The 20,000-nt window shown below is 50.6% G+C and overlaps 1 protein-coding gene across 8 annotated transcripts in view; it reads right to left on the reverse strand.

Annotated features, from left to right (window-relative positions):
* Positions 1-20,000, reverse strand: part of LOC123772081 (inter-alpha-trypsin inhibitor heavy chain H1) — a 77,065-nt gene that overhangs the window by 17,377 nt on the left and 39,688 nt on the right. For 6 of the 8 annotated variants that reach the window (XR_011228450.1, XM_069324307.1, XM_069324309.1 and 3 more), the window contains 9 exons: positions 15,613-15,684; positions 8,580-8,749; positions 8,179-8,265; positions 6,942-7,128; positions 6,269-6,374; positions 5,471-5,685; positions 3,611-3,787; positions 2,732-2,920; positions 177-310 (listed from right to left, as the gene is read on the reverse strand). Coding sequence is in view for 7 of the 8 variants with exons in the window: in XM_069324307.1 (XP_069180408.1) it covers positions 177-310; positions 2,732-2,920; positions 3,611-3,787; positions 5,471-5,685; positions 6,269-6,374; positions 6,942-7,128; positions 8,179-8,265; positions 8,580-8,749; positions 15,613-15,684 (1,337 nt within the window). In the remaining variant the exon portion in view is untranslated. The remainder of the gene's footprint in view (positions 1-176; positions 311-2,731; positions 2,921-3,610; positions 3,788-5,470; positions 5,686-6,268; positions 6,375-6,941; positions 7,129-8,178; positions 8,266-8,579; positions 8,750-15,612; positions 15,685-20,000) is intronic. The other 2 variants (XM_045765072.2, XM_069324306.1) reach the window with 2 other exon arrangements.

Genomic DNA, 20,000 nt, shown 5'->3' on the forward strand with positions numbered 1-20,000 from the left:
GCATCACAAGAAACCATATCCGAGAAAGTCATGATGATCCACCACGGATGGTGCAGCTGTCAGCGGGGCGGGGCGTCCGTGCCAGGGTCCGGCGCCGCAGCCGCCACACAGCCCCGGCACACAGCCACGCCTGGGAGCGCCTCGTCACGCCCCCCGGAGTGGCCACCACCACCTACCTGAGGTCAGCATCCTGGCCCAGGGCGAGGGAGAAGATGGGCAGCTGGTGGAGGTTGGCCTCCCGCACGTTCCTCCGTAGCTGGTCTGAGCGCGTCTCTCCGAGGTTAGGCTTCCCGTCCGTCAAGAACACCACCTGCGACACACAAATGTGGCCCAAATGAGCCACAGAGATATTAGAAAGAACTTTTTTAGTGTCAGAGTGGTTGACAAATGGAATACATTAGGAGGTGATGTGGTGGAGGCTGACTTCATACACAGTTTCAAGTGTAGATATGATAGAGCCCAATAGGCTCAGGAACCTGTACACCAGTTGATTGACGGTTGAGAGGCGGGACCAAAGAGCCAGAGCTCAACCCCCGCAAACACAACTAGGTGACTACAACTAGGTGAGTACAAGGTGCTCACCTGAGGACCACGCGACACACAAGGTGCTCACCTGAGGACCACGCGACACACAAGGTGCTCATCTGAGGACCACGCTACGCTCAGGGGCAGGTACAGGCACGGAGGGAATTATCAGGGGGAAAGCGCCGAGCCATTACCACCATATAACACTGGGAAGGGGTCAGGATTTGGGATGGGACAGATGGAAAGGAATGGTGCCCAACCACTTGTGGACGGTCGGGGATTGAACGCCGATCTGCATGAAACGAGACCGTCGCTCTACCGTCCAGCCCAAGTACAGGCAGGAAGAACAGAGTTATTAAGTGTAGGAGAGAGGTTCACACTCACACGGGGGCCTCGCGGCTGAGTGGATAGCGCTTGGGGGTTGTAGTCTCAATGACCCGGGTTAGATTCCCGGCGGAGGCGGAAACAAATGGGCAAAAATTCTTTTCCCCCCTGATGCCTCTGTTCACCTAACAGTAAATAGGTACCTGGGAGTTAGACAACTGCCAAGGACTGCTTCCTGGGAAAGTGTGTGTGCTAGAGAGAAACGTATGTAGTAGATATAATAGAGGAAAATAGATTGTTTAGAAAGGTGGGGTCCAAGAGCTAAAAAACTCGATTCTGCAGACACAAATAGTAAATACACTCACACACGCACTCACACACGCACATCAGTACTGACACACTAGAATTAATTTCATTATTGACAAAATTGTAACAAGAAATAAAAAAAATCAATGTCGAATTTATTTAAATCTGCATCACCGAGGACACAATATATAAATTCCAGCACAGAAAACGGAAGCGACCAAAGAGGCATTGTAAATATTTGGGAAACAGTTGAAGGTAGACTGAATCATTTCAGCGAGTGTGCAGAGAAACACTCCACAATAAGCTGCCAGATCACCAGTAACTCCTCCCACACACACATGAGGTGAGAGTAGCGAGGTTCAGGACCCTCGCGAACACTGTGTTCTTTATACCCAAACTCTCCCAAGTTGCCAAACTTAATATGAAAAAGATTGTAGGGAAGATTTGGGAACACAGGAAGATCAATTACCCGAGTCTCCTGACGCTGGTTCAGGTAAAAGTTGGTATGAGAGCAACTCCTGCTTGTTAACTCTTGACAGTGTGGTGGAGACGGTGTGTGTGGTGGAGACGGTGTGTGGTGGAGACGGTGTGTGGTGGAGATAAAAGCCTAACGTGTATGAATACACGCTGGCATCCTGTCCCCCGACACAACTAAATATTATTATTATAAGCCATTAAATATATCAACACAAACGAGAACACAAAACAATGGATACAAATTAGATAAGATTAGATTTAGGAAAGCCCTGGGTAAATACTGGTTTGGTAACAGGGTTGTTGATCTGTGGAAGAGATTATCGGGTAATGTAATAGACGAGGGATCACTGGATTGTTTCAAGCGTAGGTAAGACATTTTTTATAATCCCCGTTGTCGGGGACAGGAAACTTTGTATACATATAAGTTTAGGCTTGTATCAACGTCCCCCCCAAGGTGAAACTACTCACCCTCCCCCAGGGGGCGTAATGACAATAGCTGCCTAACTGCCGGGTACCTATTTACTACTAGGTGAACAGGGCATGAGGTGAAAGGATATTCCATTAACCCGGGTTGTAGGAGACACGAACCCAGGATCCCAAGTGTGTGAGGCGGACGCTCTATCGCCTGAGCTAATGGTCTAGCCATTAGGGCATCGTTATATCAACGGAAACAAAATTAGTACAAATGAGGTTAAATAATCCCAGGAATTAGAGAACCTTTCATGGGAAGAGAGGTTAAAAGTGCTTAATTTACATTCTTTAGAAAGTCGAAGAGTTTGGGTGACATGATTGACGCGTCCAAATGGCTGATTGGTTATTATAAGTAGGATGATGACAAGACCACACACTAGAATGTGAAGGAACGACAACGTTTCGGTCCGTCCTGGACCATTCTCAAGTCGATTGTTCTCACAATCGACTTGAGAATGGTCCAGGACGGACCGAAACGTTGTCGTCCCTTCACCTTCTAGTGTGTGGTCTGGTCATCATACTTTAGCCACGTTATTGTGACTCATCGCCTACAAGTGGGATGTTAATGAGATGGTAAATATAGCAGCACAAAATGTGCCTGTACCTGTACCTGTAGTAAGGACTGTACCTGTTTTACTGTATCGTGGGAGGCGTTGTGGAGGTTGGCCCCCGTCACCGCCTGCAGGAGGGCGTCGTTGAAGTTAGTGCCGCCGAGGGCCTGGAGGCGGTGTATCTTGGCCACGCCGCGCTCCACCTCCCGGGGCCTGGCCGCCTGGTACACGCCCAGGGACGTCACCCGCGTAGAGAACACTAGCACCTGCGGGAGGAGGTGTGTCACCCGCCAGGGGCAGCCGGGGGTACTGGTGGGTAGGGCAGCCAGGGGTACTGGTAGTGGGTAGGGCAGCCAGGGGTACTGGTAGTGGGTAGGGCAGCCAGGGGTACTGGTAGTGGGTAGGGCAGCCAGGGATACTGGTAGTGGGTAGGGCAGCCAGGGGTACTGGTAGTGGGTAGGGCAGCCAGGGGTACTGGTAGTGGGTAGGGCAGCCAGGGGTACTGGTAGTGGGTAGGGCAGCCAGGGGTGCTGGTAGTGGGTAGGGCAGCCAGGGGTACTGGTAGTGGGTAGGGCAGCCAGCGGTACTGGTAGTGGGTAGGGCAGCCCAGCCTCAGCTACTAATATACCTGTCACTACTGAGGTGAACTTCATAAAATCGTGGACTCTTTGGGGTGCAGATTTTAATGTATTATTTAATGTATATTTCACTGTGGATGTGGTGTCAGGACATATGGGAGGTGGTGACAAAGTCTACGAGGTATGACTGTGGGGGAATAAGAGTTTAGTGGTGGGGAAGTGTGGGTGAGAGCGGGGGAGAGGGTCTTCTGGATGAGGGGGTGTTGGGGTTGTGGGTTTGTGTGTGGAGGAGGTACTACTCCCTATCCCACCACCACCACTCCCCCTCCAAGATCACTCCTCCTCCAACACTCCCCCTCCACCAACAGCGGTCCTCACCTCGAAAGAGTCCTCTGGCGGTAGTCCTCTGAGGATGGCCTCCATGGCCACCTTGAGCTGCGTCAGCTTGTCGAAGTCTTGCATGGATCCGGACACGTCGAGGACGAACACTGTATGGGTGGGCAGCTTGGGCAGCCCCTCGGGGCAGAAGTGGTGCACGAAGTGTCTTCCCAGCACCTGAAGGGGCGGGGGGGGGGGGGGGGGGTCACACACACATACACACACACACACACACACACACACACACACACACACACACACACACACACACACACACACACACACACACACACACACACACACACAGGACGAAGAGAGAGAGAGAGAGGTTGAGTACATCCGCTGATTGCAAGAAAAACATTTTATATTCTGGCGCCAACAAGACTAAGATCAAAGCTCGTGTAGATGTGAGATGAGAGACAAGTGTTGTTGTTGTTGTTGCAAGGTCACACTCTGCCTCCCGGACGGTCCCCCTTGTCCTCGCTAAGTTGTAACTCTCCATGAGCGTGACCAGCTCGAGGGTGAGCGTGACCAGCCCGAGGGTAAGCGTGACCAGCTCGAGGGTGAGCGTGACCAGCCCGAGGGTGAGCGTGACCAGCCCGAGGGTGAGCGTGACCAGCCCGAGGGTGAGCGTGACCAGCTCGAGGGTGAGCGTGACCAGCCCGAGGGTAAGCGTGACCAGCTCGAGAATGAGCGTGACCAGCTCGAGGGTGAGCGTGACCAGTCCGAGGGTGAGCGTGACCAGCTCGAGGGTGAGCGTGACCAGCTCGAGGGTGAGCGTGACCAGCCCGAGGGTGAGCGTGACCAGCCCGAGGGTGAACGTGACCAGCTCGAGGGTGAGCGTGACCAGCTCGAGGGTGAGCGTGACCAGCTCGAGGGTGAGCGTGACCAGCCCGAGGGTGAGCGTGACCAGCCCGAGGGTGAACGTGACCAGCTCGAGTGTGAGCGTGACCAGCTCGAGGGTGAGCGTGACCAGCTCGAGGGTGAGCCTGGCCAGCTCGAGGGTGAGCGTGACCAGCCCGAGGGTGAGCGTGACCAGCTCGAGGGTGAGCGTGACCAGCTCGAGGGTGAGCGTGACCAGACCGAGGGTGAGCGTGACCAGCTCGAGGGTGAGCGTGACCAGCTCGAGGGTGAGCGTGACCAGCCCGAGGGTGAGCGTGACCAGCCCGAGGGTGAACGTGACCAGCTCGAGGGTGAGCGTGACCAGCTCGAGGGTGAGCGTGACCAGCTCGAGGGTGAGCCTGGCCAGCTCGAGGGTGAGCGTGACCAGCCCGAGGGTGAGCGTGACCAGCTTGAGGGTGAGCGTGACCAGCTCGAGGGTGAGCGTGACCAGCTCGAGGGTGAGCGTGACCAGCTCGAGGGTGAGCGTGACCAGCCCGAGGGTGAGCGTGACCAGCCCGAGGGTGAACGTGACCAGCTCGAGGGTGAGCGTGACCAGCTCGAGGGTGAGCGTGACCAGCTCGAGGGTGAGCCTGACCAGCTCGAGGGTGAGCGTGACCAGCCCGAGGGTGAGCGTGACCAGCTCGAGGGTGAGCGTGACCAGCTCGAGGGTGAGCGTGACCAGCTCGAGGGTGAGCGTGACCAGCTCGAGGGTGAGCGTGACCAGCTCGAGGGTGAGCGTGACCAGCTCGAGGGTGAGCGTGACCAGCTCGAGGGTGAGCGTGACCAGCCCGAGGGTGAGCGTGACCAGCTCGAGGGTGAGCCTGACCAGCTCGAGGGTGAGCATGACCAGCCCGAGGGTGAGCGTGACCAGCTCGAGGGTGAGCGTGACCAGCTCGAGGGTGAGCGTGACCAGCTCGAGGGTGAGCGTGACCAGCTCGAGGGTGAGCGTGACCAGGAGTGGAGTGGTGGAAACCTCACCTGGAACTCTCCTCCGTCGGGCGTCCTCTCCACATCATAGGTGATGGCCAGGACGTCTCCCTGGCTGTGTGGGCCGTCACTGGCGCTGCTACTGTTGCTGCTACTGCTGTCAGTACTGATGGTGACGTTACTACTGAGGCCGGTGGTGTTACGCTGGCCGTTACTCCGGAGGTAGCTCACCCGCACCTCGTGCGGACTTACCAACTCCTCTTGTACTGGGGAAGAAAGGGACAATATCTACAGTACATGTCTGTTGACCATCTACTGCTAATCACAGCTTACTTGTGTCTTGACGAAGCCTGAACCTAACTACCATTAGTCACCGAGACCTCGGCCGGAGTACACATAACATTATTGTCTGTATGCAGGCGATGAGTCACAATAACGTGGCTAAAGTATGTTGACCAGACCACATACTAGAAGGTGAAGGGACGACGACGTTTCGGTCCGTCCTGGACCATTCTGAAGTCGATTGGTCTAATCCATTATTGTCTAATTCAACATTTTATATTGTATTTTCTTAAATAAAGATAAAAAAAAAATTCAACATTTATGCTTCAACACAAACTACACAAGTTGGATTTTTGTATGATCATTTAATTTTATTTCTAAAAAGGTACAGCCAAGAATTGTCAAATTTCAGCGCAAGTTCAAGTTTTACTTAAGCTTAATGTTAACCCAAGCCATAATGCCCTAACTTGGACGTAGCATATAACTTTCCCCAGCTTTAAGGGTGAGCACAGCCCAGGACTGCGTCGGTTCACATTAACCTGAAGCTGTGAAGCTGCGGCAGCTTACCGTAAGGTTGGTGGTGTTGGTGAGGCTGAGGGAGGTGCTGCAGGTGGAAGTGTGTGATGGGCTGTGTCTCCCGGAGCACCACCTGCACCTCGTGCTCCGCCCCCTCCTGCAACCACACCGTCTGCGTCACTCACTCGTTACAAAAGTAATAATCAATGGCAATGTTACATAAAGTTATATGGTGATAATGTTTCTTAGGCTGGAGCGGGCCAGGCGGAGTAACGTATGCCAGGCGATGAGTCACAATAACGTGGGTAAAGTATGATGACCAGACCACACACTAGAAGGTAAAGGGACGACGACGTTTCGGTCCGTCCTGGACCATTCTCAAGTCGATTGAGAATCGACTTGAGAATGGTCCAGGACGGACCGAAACGTCGTCGTCCCTTCGCATTCTAGTGTGTGGTCTGGTCAACGCATGCCAGTGGCTGCAGCAGGTCAGACCACTGGATGACGACTGTCACGACAGGTCGTCATCCAGTGCCATCTTCTCTGCCCAAAATAATACAGTAAAATATGTTTCAAATGTCGCAAATGTCAAGTTAGTTACATTGATCCAGATGTCGTAGAATATATAGTTTACTTGGCAGTCTTTGATGTTAGGTGTAGATGGGTACGAGTGAGCAGGAAGGGTGAGTGAGGGTGTGATGGGGCGCGGGAGGACAATACTCACAGTGTGAGGAGGGAGGTAGATGGTGAGGGCGTAGTGACCGTGGAGGCGGACGAGGAGCTGCTCGTAGGTGAGGTAGAAGGTGGCAGTGTGGTGAGCCTCGACCCTGGTGCCAGCCCTGAAGCGTTGGGTCTCCTCCGTGTTGCTCTCTCTGTGGACCTCCACCTCCGTCACATTCACAATATGGACTCTAATTATATGATTGCAAAGAGCTTTATTTTTTAGCAATTTTAAAGACAAGATAAAGTCCCTCTACAGACACGATGGTCATTGTCTCAGAGGTGGCCGGTGTATCGAGGTGTCTCTCCATCAAGCTAATTAAATTTACAATAATAATCTTATATAACTTGCCAATGAAGGGAAATTATTTTCTCCTCATTGGGACGTGGAACTATCCCAGCTTATCCTTGAACAATTCCGGGTCGCACATTAGATAAACACACACACACACACACACACACACACAAGGGTTTAATTGACAAGTGAACGTTCAAGGTTTCTGTCTTTGATCTTCATGATGGGTTAAATGAGAACAATTAAATACAAAAATGACTAAAAAATACAATTACGTATGATTAGTAATACCTATTTATCCTTGTCTCTCGCTACTCCGGTAGCAAGAGACAGGGATGAACAAGGTGGTCCCCGGGGTGAACAAGGTGGTCCCCGGGGTGAACAAGGTGTGCCCCGGGGTGAACAAGGTGCCCCGGGGTGAACAAGGTGCCCCGGGGTGAACAAGGTGTGCCCCGGGATGAACAAGGTGTGCCCCGGGGTGAACAAGGTGTGCCCCGGGGTGAACAAGGTGTGCCCCGGGGTGAACAAGGTGTGCCCCGGGGTGAACAAGGTGCCCCGGGGTGAACAAGGTGGTCCCCGGGGTGAACAAGGTGCCCCGGGGTGAACAAGGTGCCCCGGGGTGAACAAGGTGTGCCCCGGGGTGAACAAGGTGCCCCGGGATGAACAAGGTGCCCCGGGGTGAACAAGGCGCCTCACGCCCGTCAACAGAAGGCACGGCGCCTCGTGTAAGGGATACGAGCTCACTCTCTCGTTATTTTCCATGCTCGCTATTGGAAACAAATAATTGTTTTGGCGGGAGAAGTAATCAATGTTGTGGTGGTATTAATGGCGGTGGAATTGTTTACTGTGAGGCTTAAGGCGTAGAAATGTGTGCAGGTGTGTAGTACAGGTGTGGGTGGTGTAGCCTACCTGTGAGGGTGGGCGTGGTGGGGGCGGGGTTCCCTACCTGTGGGGGCGGGGGTTGAGAGGGCCTCTCCGTCCTCCCCGTCCACGTTCCTTCACCTCCGTCGTGTAGTTCCTGCCTCCCGTCTCTCTGTCGGGTCAAACAAGAGATCATACGAGACTTCGGGTTATACAGTAACTGTTCATACATCTGATAATGTATTACAGGATCATACAATGTGCTATACAACATATACTTACAGAGCGACTACAGTCAAATAAAACAACGTTGTATATTGCGTTATACAAATAAGTTTTAATTGTAGAGGTCCACTATACGCTATGTTATTGATTATAATGTATAATGTCACCTGGTACCTAAGATGGTGTTGGCCATACATATTACAATTCACCATACATAACGTAACAATCATACAGCCTCACACCAAGAAGCGCACTACTCACATTGTTAAGGATGAGACATAAGCGTCCTTGGGGAGGATAGCGTTGAGGAGGAGGTGTTGAGGGCGGGGCCGAGTGTTGGTGAGGATGGTGAGGACGGTGGTGGAGGCGTAGCGTTGGTGCACCTCACACCTCACCACCAGACTGGTGGCCGCGGGCTGCCAACACCCGCCCTGGCGGACCAACACTCACAGTTAGGCGACGAGTCAGTCACGTGGCTGAAGTATGTTGACCAGACCACACACTAGAAGGTGAAGGGACGACGACGTTTCGGCCCGTCCTGGACCATTCTCAATCGACTTGAGAATGGTCCAGGACGGACCGAAACTTCGTCGTCCCTTCACCTTCTAGTGTGTGGTCTAGTCAACTCACAATTACACTTGGCTCCTGACGGAAATGATTGATTTACACATGAAATACAGCTTCTGTAATTATCATTAGTAATGGTGTATATGACAAATGTTCTTAGTAAATTAACATTCTTCTAACAGAAGACAACATTCGTAACGTGATATTACAAGTATACGGGTGTAAGAGAGGGAGTAGTTGACTACCAGGCCGACGGCTGTTGTCCCAGTACTCACCTTGGCGGCGGCTGGTCACTACTAGGGGTAAATAGGGCCCGAGGTCACTATACATTACTGGGGTCATGTGTTGGTGGGTAGGACAAGGACTGACAGGCAGTTACGACAGTGCCAGGCATCTCATCACTCTCTCTCTCTCAGAGAGAGAGAGAGAGAACTCTCACTCTCGACCAACTTTTCCAAACGACTGCAAACAGGCCAAATGGGACAGCCCTATAGTGGAGAACGTCGCCACAGCATTGCTGGAGGCAGCTACTGAGAAGGACAGAGCGCGAGGAGGCCTGGTCGACGACCGGGCCGCGGGGACGCTGAGCCCCGGAAGCACCTCAAGGCGTCTCCTAGCTGTACTAACCCCCCCCCCCCCCCCCACCCCATGCTGGGGACTTCCTGTCGGCAGTCCCTAATTCCGCCTTGGACACCCGCCTGGACCATCGGGCCCTAAGTATTGGTGTTGCCCTGCGCCTTGCCGCCCCTGTCTCCACCGAGCACCGGTGTATCTGCGGCTATGCGTCGGCAGACCAATACGGCAGCCATGGTCTCATCTGTCGCAAGACACAGGGAAAGATTGCCAGACATGAAGCAGTCACTGACATCATCAAGAGAAGTTTGGCTACAGCTGGGTGCCCAGCACAAAGGGAACCTCAGTTGTGCAGACCTGACAACAGCCAAAAACGCCCAGATGGAGTCACCCTGCAGCCATGGAGGGAAGGTAAACAGGTCGTGTGGGACTACACGTGAGCGTCTACATTGGCTGATACCTATCTACCTTACAGCACAGCTGAGGGAGGCGGGGCGGCCACCTTCAGGGAGACCCAGAAAACTAACAAGTACAGGGACCTAGAACGTTGTTACAGGTTCGTGCCGATAGGCTCTGAGACTCTGGGCGCCTGGGGTAAATGTGCACTTAGGTTTCTAAACGAGGTGGGTGAGAAACTCATTAGGCAAACTAGACTCATGAGTGGCCAGTTTCTTGTTCCAACGCCTCAGTGTCACAATCCAGAGAAGAAATGCGTGCTGTATCTTGAGCACGCATCCCACTTCCGAAGAGCTGGATGAGGTCTTGGAACAGGGATTGTTATATGTGTGTGTTTTCTGTAAACTGTATATTCACCAGTACCCACTACCTCTTACGGGCTCACCATAGCCCGTGCTACTTGGAACTTTGTTCCAGGTAGCGAATCTTTAACAACAACAACAACCTCTCACACGTATCACTCCATGTATGTTGTGTCCATTCGTACACAAGTTACAACATAATTCACTATAGTTCATGCTCTATAAATATTACCTTAATATTCTATTAATAGCCTATGAATATCAACAATTCCAGTTGTTGGAAATCTTCTGACACTAAACGATCAGGTAAGTTTTGCAAGAGTCACACTGAAATGTGGCCACTTACATCCCTAGACTTGTCCACTGTTAACATAATGTTTATTAGATCCCTATCACGTGCCTCTGTATGACTAACCATCCTGTGTGATGGGGACTTTTAGCACCGCGCAGCTAGCTTTGTGACACACACTGTACTCCCCTTCATATAGTCTAGGGTAGCCGCACAAATGCAGATGTACCTAAATGTGTTCATACAAAAATTTATTAGATCCTTATAGTTGATTATCATGCAAGGTGATAATTATCATGCATTGCCATGCATTTATCATGTATTATCATGCAAAGTGATAACTTCTTCACCTCTATTTTGAACACATTAGAAGTAATACAGAATGAAGCTATGAGGGGTGATTCTTGGTGCCCCAAAATGCACAAGAATAATTAACACGAGGGAAGAGCTGACGCTTCCAACCATACAGGAAAGAATCATGCAAATCAACACGACTTTTTGCCTTAAAGTCATGAGAGACCTGACACCTACAGCATTGCTCAGAGAAAATATTTTGTTCCTTAAGTACACCAGTAAATGTTGCTAGCACATCACCTTCTCTGTGTATGATAAATGCTGACTTAAAATGCCTACGATCTCATCAAATTGAACATACCTTTTAAATTTAATATATATATGTCACTGATATCATTCTTTATATGTACCTCATCATTCAAGTATCATACACACCCGTCACTAAGAAAGCTAATGAGAATCTCTCTTTTTTAAAGCTGTCACACTTAAAACAATTACCTCCTCTATCATATTCTAAAAATTCTCAAGCATTGTGTTTACACTGATGGCTCAGTCCAATACTCAACAGGACGAACTGCAGCCACCTGTGGCAGTTGGCTACAGGTGACGAATTTCCCAATCCTGAGCACTCCAGGTGCAAACACTGTGAGCAGGAACTGCGGCATGATCTCACACTAAATTATTCAGTGTGAGAAGAAGAGTCATTAAACCCTTCAGACCTGTTGGTATGAGGTATCGGGGTGTGCCTGGAGCACCTGGGATCCCCGAGGGTACCTAGGGTCCCCGGGGCAACTGGGGTCCCCGGGACAACTGGGGTCCCCGGGGCACCTGGGGTCCCTGGAGCACCTGGGGTCCCTGGAGCACCTGGGGTCCCCGGAGCACCAGGGGTCCCGAGGAGTACTGGAGTGTGAGGCTACACACAAAGACTCCCGGGTCACACCTCCAGCGGGGCGTCAGGAGGCCACAAAGACTATTGGGAAGGCGCGGGCGTGCGAGGCGGCCGTCTGTGGGCCGCCATCATCTCTTCTTTGTTCTCAACTCTTACATTTCCGACCCTAGTAATTACTGCATATTTATTTTAATGGCATCGGCGACTGGTGAGCCACAGTGGTTGACAACGGTGAGGAAGAGGAGGAGAGGAGTGGTAGGAGAAGTAAGACGAGGAGGAGAGAGTAGAGGAGTCTTGGGAAGGAGAGGGGGATACCCCCCCCCCCCCCGACGGCCTCAGTCATCAACCCCCAACACACAGCTAGGTGAGTACAACTAGGTGAGTACAGCCTCGTGATATTCCAATGGTATCTTTTTTAACCGCAACAAATATGGCTGTCATAATGGTGACTACCAGTGGTAGTGATGGTATCTGCGCCCGAGCGAAGGAGACACTCCTGGGCCTTATCACTCCATCAAGATTTATCAAGCACTTAAGTGTCGGTTTACGAAGCCTGATCATCTTTCCTTAATTATGGCGGCTTAGTCTGTATTTACCAAACACGTTACGAGCTTCTAAACTTCACAACCCGAGGTTATTTTGTTATAATCAACCTCGTAGCGCTTCCGAGCTCGTAAACTGTTTAAAAAATACAAATTAAGCTGCCATTTTTGAGAAGAGATGTATAGATTTCGTAAGTAGAGACTTAAGTACCAGATGAATTCTGGTCTGCGAGACGTTTGGGTCCTGTAGCTCAGTGGTCAGCGCAATCGAGTCACACCCGAAAGGTTCCAGGCTTGATTGCCGCGACAGGACGGCAGATATTTGGGAAATGTTTCCTTTCCCGTGATGCTTCTGTTCACTTAACAGTAAATAGGTACCTGAGAGCTAGACAACTGTTGTGGGTTGCATCCTGTGAAGGTCAGCAGGTCGATCTAAGGGGGAAGGAACTTTGATACAAGTGTAAGTACAGGGTTTCTGTTCCCGACCACGTGTATCAGATGAAGATGTATTATTACACAAGTGTACCATGCAGTCCTCCAGCCTGGCTTCAGAAAACGAGTAGCTTGAATTCTCAGAAAATTGTCTTTTACGTAAGAGGAGTAACTCAACAGTTTTGGGCGTTACTTCATATATTTATTTTTTTATTTTATTTATTTATATATACAAGAGCTATTACATTTTTGCACAGCCACCAGCACGCATAGCGTTTCCGCCAGGTCCATAATCCTAATATTCCCCGGAATACGACCCGCCAAATTGTTTAACAACCTGGTACCCATTCACTGTTGGGTGAACAGAGGGCACAGCTAACAATCCTCCCCGGCCAGGATACGAACCCAGGCCAAAGCGCTCATGAAACGCCGGACGAGTGCTTTACCACTGCGCCACGAGAAGTGCTTATACCCGTCCCTCCTACCACTACGCCACGGGGACTGCGCGCCAGCATAGGGATGTGCGCTAGTAATTGGTCTGAAGGTACCTATTACCAGGTATGGGGGGGAGGGAGGTGGGTTGTGGGGGGAGGGGTGTGGGGTGAGGGGGTGTGGGGGAGGATGTATGGGGGGACAAGAATTAAGTTAGACTAGATAACATCTTCATCATTATTGGCCTGATTATTGCTGAACAAAATTGTTTCTGAAGTAGGTAACTTATCTACTCATGTACTCATCCCTCATGGTCTCACGCTTGCCCTCACACACACACACTCTCTCTCACACAGAGCAACATCAGTGAGTTCGGCAACCTGTCCTCTTAAAAAGAATGTCGCTTTTGGTCGTTTGCCCGTATGGCCGAATTTGGACGTAATTTGAAAATGAAAAAAAATGAAAATAAATTTGGGATTTATTTTTTCAACAACAGTAAGTTAAGGGTCTTCTGATAGGTTAGGTGGGCAGGAAATTCTCATAAAGTTTCAAAACGTTATGAAAAACGTGAATTGAAAGTCATCTATTCTAACCTTGCAGAGTCGGCCGGACGACTCAAACAGAAAACGGAACAGTACGTCACTTTTGTGAGTCAATTTCATTTCAAATTACGTCCAAATTTGGCCATAGTGCGCATACGAGCCAAAAGTGACGTTATTTTTAAGAGGACGGGTTGCGTACACGCAGACTATAATAATCTTTGCTGGTGGCTGCCTGGAACTGGCGTCTGCGACATCCCGCAGGAGCGACTCGTCATTTCCTTCCGTAAAGTCTATATAATTATCTTCTGAGAGCTCAGGTTGACCAGTGAGGACGTGACTATGTCTCGCCTCCCCATTACTGACCTAGTTTAATGGGTCCTGTGGTAGAGCGGTAGAGCACCTGCCTGGTACTTGCTTGGGTGCACGTTCCACGCCACCACACTCGCCCGATGGTTAAAATGATATTCCCAAACTATTGTGGTTTGCAGTTTAAACAATTTGAGTCATTAGGGACTGGTGCTCGGGAGAGCTTAATCGAGGAACAGGGGAACTGATCTCTCAAGGATTACCCTAATGATCGGCTCCATCACTAGGGCAGATAATGAGGGGAGAAGGGAGAGATAAGAAAGAAAGAGTGAATAAAGAAGAGAGAGAGAGAGGGATACCACGACAAGATATATGGAATCCCATTAATTCACACCCAAGAGGATGGCGTTAGTCTTGGAGCTGAACATCTGGGTGTGAATATTTAATTCAAAGCTCACGTTGCACTTCATTTGCATACGTCGCGTTACTTGCAGGAGCAATAAGAGAGGGAGGGAGGGGGGGGAAGTTGGCCTCAGCATAACCCTTGTGTGCAGCTCTTGCTCAATCTTTATGTTATTTGCAACTAATTTAGCTTTAGAATTTCCTCACAATTCCTTACATTAGTCACCAGGCTTTCAATGTTGGTCTCTTTGTGGACCCGTGTAATAAGAGCCACCTCACCCGTGTAACAAGAGCCACCTCACCTGAGTAACAAGAGCCACCCCACCTGAGTAACAAGAGCCACCTCACCTGAGTAACAAGAGCCACCTCACCTGAGTAACAAGAGCCACCTCACCTGAGTAACAAGAGCCACCTCACCTGAGTAACAAGAGCCACCTCACCTGAGTAACAAGAGCCACCTCACCTGAGTAACAAGAGCCACCTCACCCGTGTAACAAGAGCCACCTCACCTGAGTAACAAGAGCCACCTCACCTGAGTAACAAGAGCCACCTCACCTGAGTAACAAGAGCCACCTCACCCGTGTAACAAGAGCCACCTCACCTGAGTAACAAGAGCCACCTCACCTGAGTAACAAGAGCCACCTCACCTGAGTAACAAGAGCCACCTCACCTGAGTAACAAGAGCCACCTCACCCGTGTAACAAGAGCCACCTCACCTGAGTAACAAGAGCCACCTCACCTGAGTAACAAGAGCCACCTCACCTGAGTAACAAGAGCCACCTCACCTGAGTAACAAGAGCCACCTCACCTGAGTAACAAGAGCCACCTCACCTGAGTAACAAGAGCCACCTCACCCGAATGACAAGAGCCACCTCACCTGAGTAACAAGAGCCACCTCACCTGAGTAACAAGAGCCACCTCACCTGTGTAACAAGAGCCACCTCACCCGTGTAACAAGAGCCACCTCACCCGTGTAACAAGAGCCACCTCACCCGTGTAACAAGAGCCACCTCACCTGAGTAACAAGAGCCACCTCACCCGTGTAACAAGAGCCACCTCACCCGTGTAACAAGAGCCACCTCACCTGAGTAACAAGAGCCACCTCACCCGTGTAACAAGAGCCACCTCACCCGTGTAACAAGAGCCACCTCACCCGTGTAACAAGAGCCACCTCACCTGAGTAACAAGAGCCACCTCACCTGTGTAACAAGAGCCACCTCACCTGTGTAACAAGAGCCACCTCACCTGAGTAACAAGAGCCACCTCACCTGAGTAACAAGAGCCACAAGCAGGAGCGTCACACGATGTAACAAGAGCGCACTTTGCATCATCCAGGTGACCTGAAACAAGAATGATTGAGTAGTTAAGCCATTACGTCAGATGTAGTACATAAATACACTCCAGGTAACTTATATTAATTATTCACAAATATGTTTCTAGATTTCTAATGATAAAATATGTAAGCTGCGTCGATTAGGATCCCGTGTACGAGCCTACGTCCAAAATTATATCATATTTACGAGCCTTCGTCCAATTTAACTAGCCTGTTTCCAATATTATGAGTTTAAATCCAAGACTACGATCCAACGTACGATCTTTCGTCCAATAATACGATCTTTCGTCCAATAATACGATCTTTCGTCCGATAATACGATCTTTCTTCCAATAATACGATCTTTCGTCCGATAATACGATCTTTCATCCAATAATACGATCTTTCGTCCGATAATACGATCTTTCGTCCGATAATACGATCTTTTGTCCGATAATACGATCTTTCGTCTAATAATACGATCTTTCCTCCAATACTACTATGCTACATAACCTCCCTGAGCCTATCCTTAATGCGATACAGCCTGTAGTCGACCTCTGGATAGTTAATACTACAATTATGAAAACATATCCTGTTCCTGACACGATACAAATATCTCATCAATAGTCTGTATAACCAGTTATGTCTGGGTAGGCCTACTCTCGAAGACCTATCTCTGGTAGGCTTAGTACCGGAGCCCTGTCTACCGGTAGGCCTAGTCTCGGAGCCCTGCCTCCTAATAGGCCTTGTCTTGACGGTGTTTATGCAGTGAAGGAGACCTGATGAGTCAGGCCCAGGAGCTAAGGCCCTCGCACTGTCTCACAAGATGTGTAGTGTGGGATACAGTCATTGGTGACCATGGTAGGTCCAGCAGGGTTCATGCCCCAGCCACCACAGTAACTGCTACCATTCACGTATTCACATATTCACATATCATTCATACCATTCACAGACGCTTCCGACGGGTCTTTGAGGTTAGCCAGGCAGGTAGAAATGAGTTTGCGAGCCTTGCTTCAGAAGCCCTCAGTGCAGAACTGAGTACTGAGCCCCTCTATGCAGCACTAAGCACTGAGCCCTCAGTGCTCAGTGCTTCACTAATCCCCCCCCCCATCTTGCCAACACCCGCCACTACCATCTCCCACATTAGTCAAGCCAAGGCATTCGTGTCACTTTTTTGGTATCAAATATTTGAGGTTAGAGACCAAGTTTGACGGAGAGAAGTGAGAGAGAGAAATGTCAAGAGGTTGGCCAGGCGGCGTGAGAGGCCGGAGCGAGCCATGTGTGTATGTTAATGTGACCTCCACGCCAGGAGGCCTCCAGGGCACCTGGCTGATAACACCACTTGATGAAGGTGTAGCTGGCTGATAACACCACCAGATGAAGGTGTAGCTGGCTGATAACACCACCAGATGAAGGTGTAGCTGGCTGATAACACCACCAGATGAAGGTGTAGCTGGCTGATAACACCACCAGATGAAGGTGTAGCTGGCTGATAACACCACCAGATGAAGGTGTAGCTGGCTGATAACACCACCAGATGAAGGTGTAGCTGGCTGATAACACCACCAGATGAAGGTGTAGCTGGCTGATAACACCACCAGATGAAGGTGTAGCTGGCTGATAACACCACCTGATGAAGGTGTAGCTGGCTGATAACACCACCTGATGAAGGTGTAGCTGGCTGATAACACCACCTGATGAAGGTGTAGCTGGCTGATAACACCACCTGATGAAGGTGTAGCTGGCTGATAACATCACCTGATGAAGGTGTAGCTGGCTGATAACACCACCTGATGAAGGTGTAGCTGGCTGATAACACCACCTGATGAAGGTGTAGCTGGCTGATAACACCACCTGATGAAGGTGTAGCTGGCTGATAACACCACCTGATGAAGGTGTAGCTGGCTGATAACACCACCTGATGAAGGTGTAGCTGGCTGATAACACCACCTGATGAAGGTGTAGCTGGCTGATAACACCACCTGATGAAGGTGTAGCTGGCTGATAACACCACCTGATGAAGGTGTAGCTGGCTGATAACACCACCAGATGAAGGTGTAGCTGGCTGATAACACCACCTGATGAAGGTGTAGCTGGCTGATAACACCACCTGATGAAGGTGTATTGATCTGCCTGCTTATTGCTTTCCATCAGCGGCAGGTGTCAAGGTTGTCGTCACTCCTACTCTTGTCTCTTGTCTCCAGGTGTATCTGGAGCAGGTGTACGTCCAGCAGGTGTGTGTGTGGAGCAGGTGTACGTCCAGCAGGTGTGTGTGGAGCAGGTGTACGTCCAGCAGGTGTGTGTGTGGAGCAGGTGTACGTCCAGCAGGTGTGTGTGGAGCAGGTGTATGTCCAGCAGGTGTGTGTGTGGAGCAGGTGTATGTCCAGCAGGTGTGTGTGTGTGTGGAGCAGGTGTTTCCCGACACTCACCCGGACTCTGTCTCCCAGATTTGGAATTATGTCACGTCTCTTCAATAGTATGAGATGTTGTGTGGTGGTGAGAGGTGCTGGAGACTTGTTTGATGCGACACCACAACTCCTGACACCTCGCCTCACTCTTCACGACCCCTGTGTTCCTTAGCGGATTAAGGCGTCCTGTAGATACCAGTTACATTGCTCCTGGCAGTATGGGTTCGAGTCTCTTCTGGGGTGTGAGTTTTCAGTTGCATATAGTCCTGGGGACCATTCAGGCTTCTTCGCATTTGTGTTCCTCACGTGTGCCCCAAAGAATGAGGTGATTTGATAAAATGCAATGCCCAACTACTACTACACATTCTGGTCATTCTTAATGACTGACTCCTCCCTTATCCTCAGATATATCAACTGTTCCTTTACTGCTGTTCTCCGGACGTGGCTCTGGACCAACCAGTTGGGGTTGGCGCTTTACTTTATCTCTTACGTCGTCTTCAAATACAATGTTGACCAGACCACACACTAGAGGGTGAAGGGACGACGACGTTTCGGTCCGTCCTGGACCATTCTCAAGTCGATTGTGAGAATCGACTAGCCACAATCGACTTGAGAATGGTCCAGGACGGACCGAAACGTCGTCGTCGTCCCTTTACCTTCTAGTGTGTGGTCTGGTCAACATTCTTCAGCCACGTTATTGTGACTCATCGCCTTCAAATACAGTTTCTGTTTGTCTCCATCAGAGACGCTCGTTCTGGCTCTCTAACACTTCTCTCTGTCCGTCTCTCTACTTCCCTATGGTCGTATGTTTCACCACTTGTGGTGCCTGGTGGTGTAGGTGGTGTTGTGTGTGGCGGAGGTCCTGTGGGCCGCGGGGCGCCTCCACTATTACACTGCCACAGAGTAGATGGTATCACTCGGCCCGCTCCTGGACCATAAGACCATGTACAACATGTCCCCCCACTGTCTAGACTGGTGAGTGTGTGGGTGGTGAGGGCCCAGGGTGGTGAGGGCCCAGGGTGGTGAGGCCCTGGGTGGTGAGTGTGTGGGTGGTGAGGCGCCAGGGTGATGAGACATCAGGGTGGTGAGGCGCCAGGGTGATGAGACATCAGGGTGGTGAGGCGCCAGGGTGGTGTGGCGCCAGGAGGGTGAGGCACACTCCTCGGACCTAGCCTCGGGACCATAATTATCCGGGAGTGGTTTTCATTTTAGTGTAAGACAGCCAGCACGTGTTTACCCTCACTAGCACCACAACCATCACCAGCTACCGTCACCAGCACCAGCACCACCACTAGCACCACCACTAGCACCACCACCACCAGCCAGCATCACACATGTTATGCCTTTAAGGGGTGGGATTCGAACACAGAAAGCGAGAGAAGCACTGTTCGATGAAAATTGGAACGTGAGTTGTGTTCAATTTGTTTTTGAGTTAGCTGCTAAAACAATTGCTCGTTAATGACACAACTGATGAGGTTTGATCATAGTGCTTCGTCCCCGTTGTGTGTGTGTCTCAGTGTTACACTGACGTAACACAGACCTTATCCTCCATACAGTTTAAATATATAATAATGCGGGGTAGGTTTCTCTGTTGCAGTCAGGCCTCTCTCCCACTCTCCATCACCCCCTATCCACTTCTCCTTCTCTCTCTTAATGTCCCCTATCTCCCACTCTAGCCACCTGTCATGCCTCCCTCTCTTCTCCTACCCCCTCTCCTGTTTTCCTCACCTCTCCCTCTCTCACCTGTGTCCCCTTCTCCTCAGACACAGCCCTCCTCTCTCAGAGAAGTACAAAAAATGGATCTCGATCAGGAACCTTTCACCAATTAAATGGGGGCGGGGGATGGAGGAAACTGTATGGTTCGATTCCCTCTTAATTGTACCAATAGGATCCACCCGGGCCAGCCTATGTCCGTCCCATACCCTGGACTATTCAC

This window comes from Procambarus clarkii, chromosome 14, assembly GCF_040958095.1.
Source record: "Procambarus clarkii isolate CNS0578487 chromosome 14, FALCON_Pclarkii_2.0, whole genome shotgun sequence".
NCBI lineage: Eukaryota > Metazoa > Arthropoda > Malacostraca > Decapoda > Cambaridae > Procambarus > Procambarus clarkii.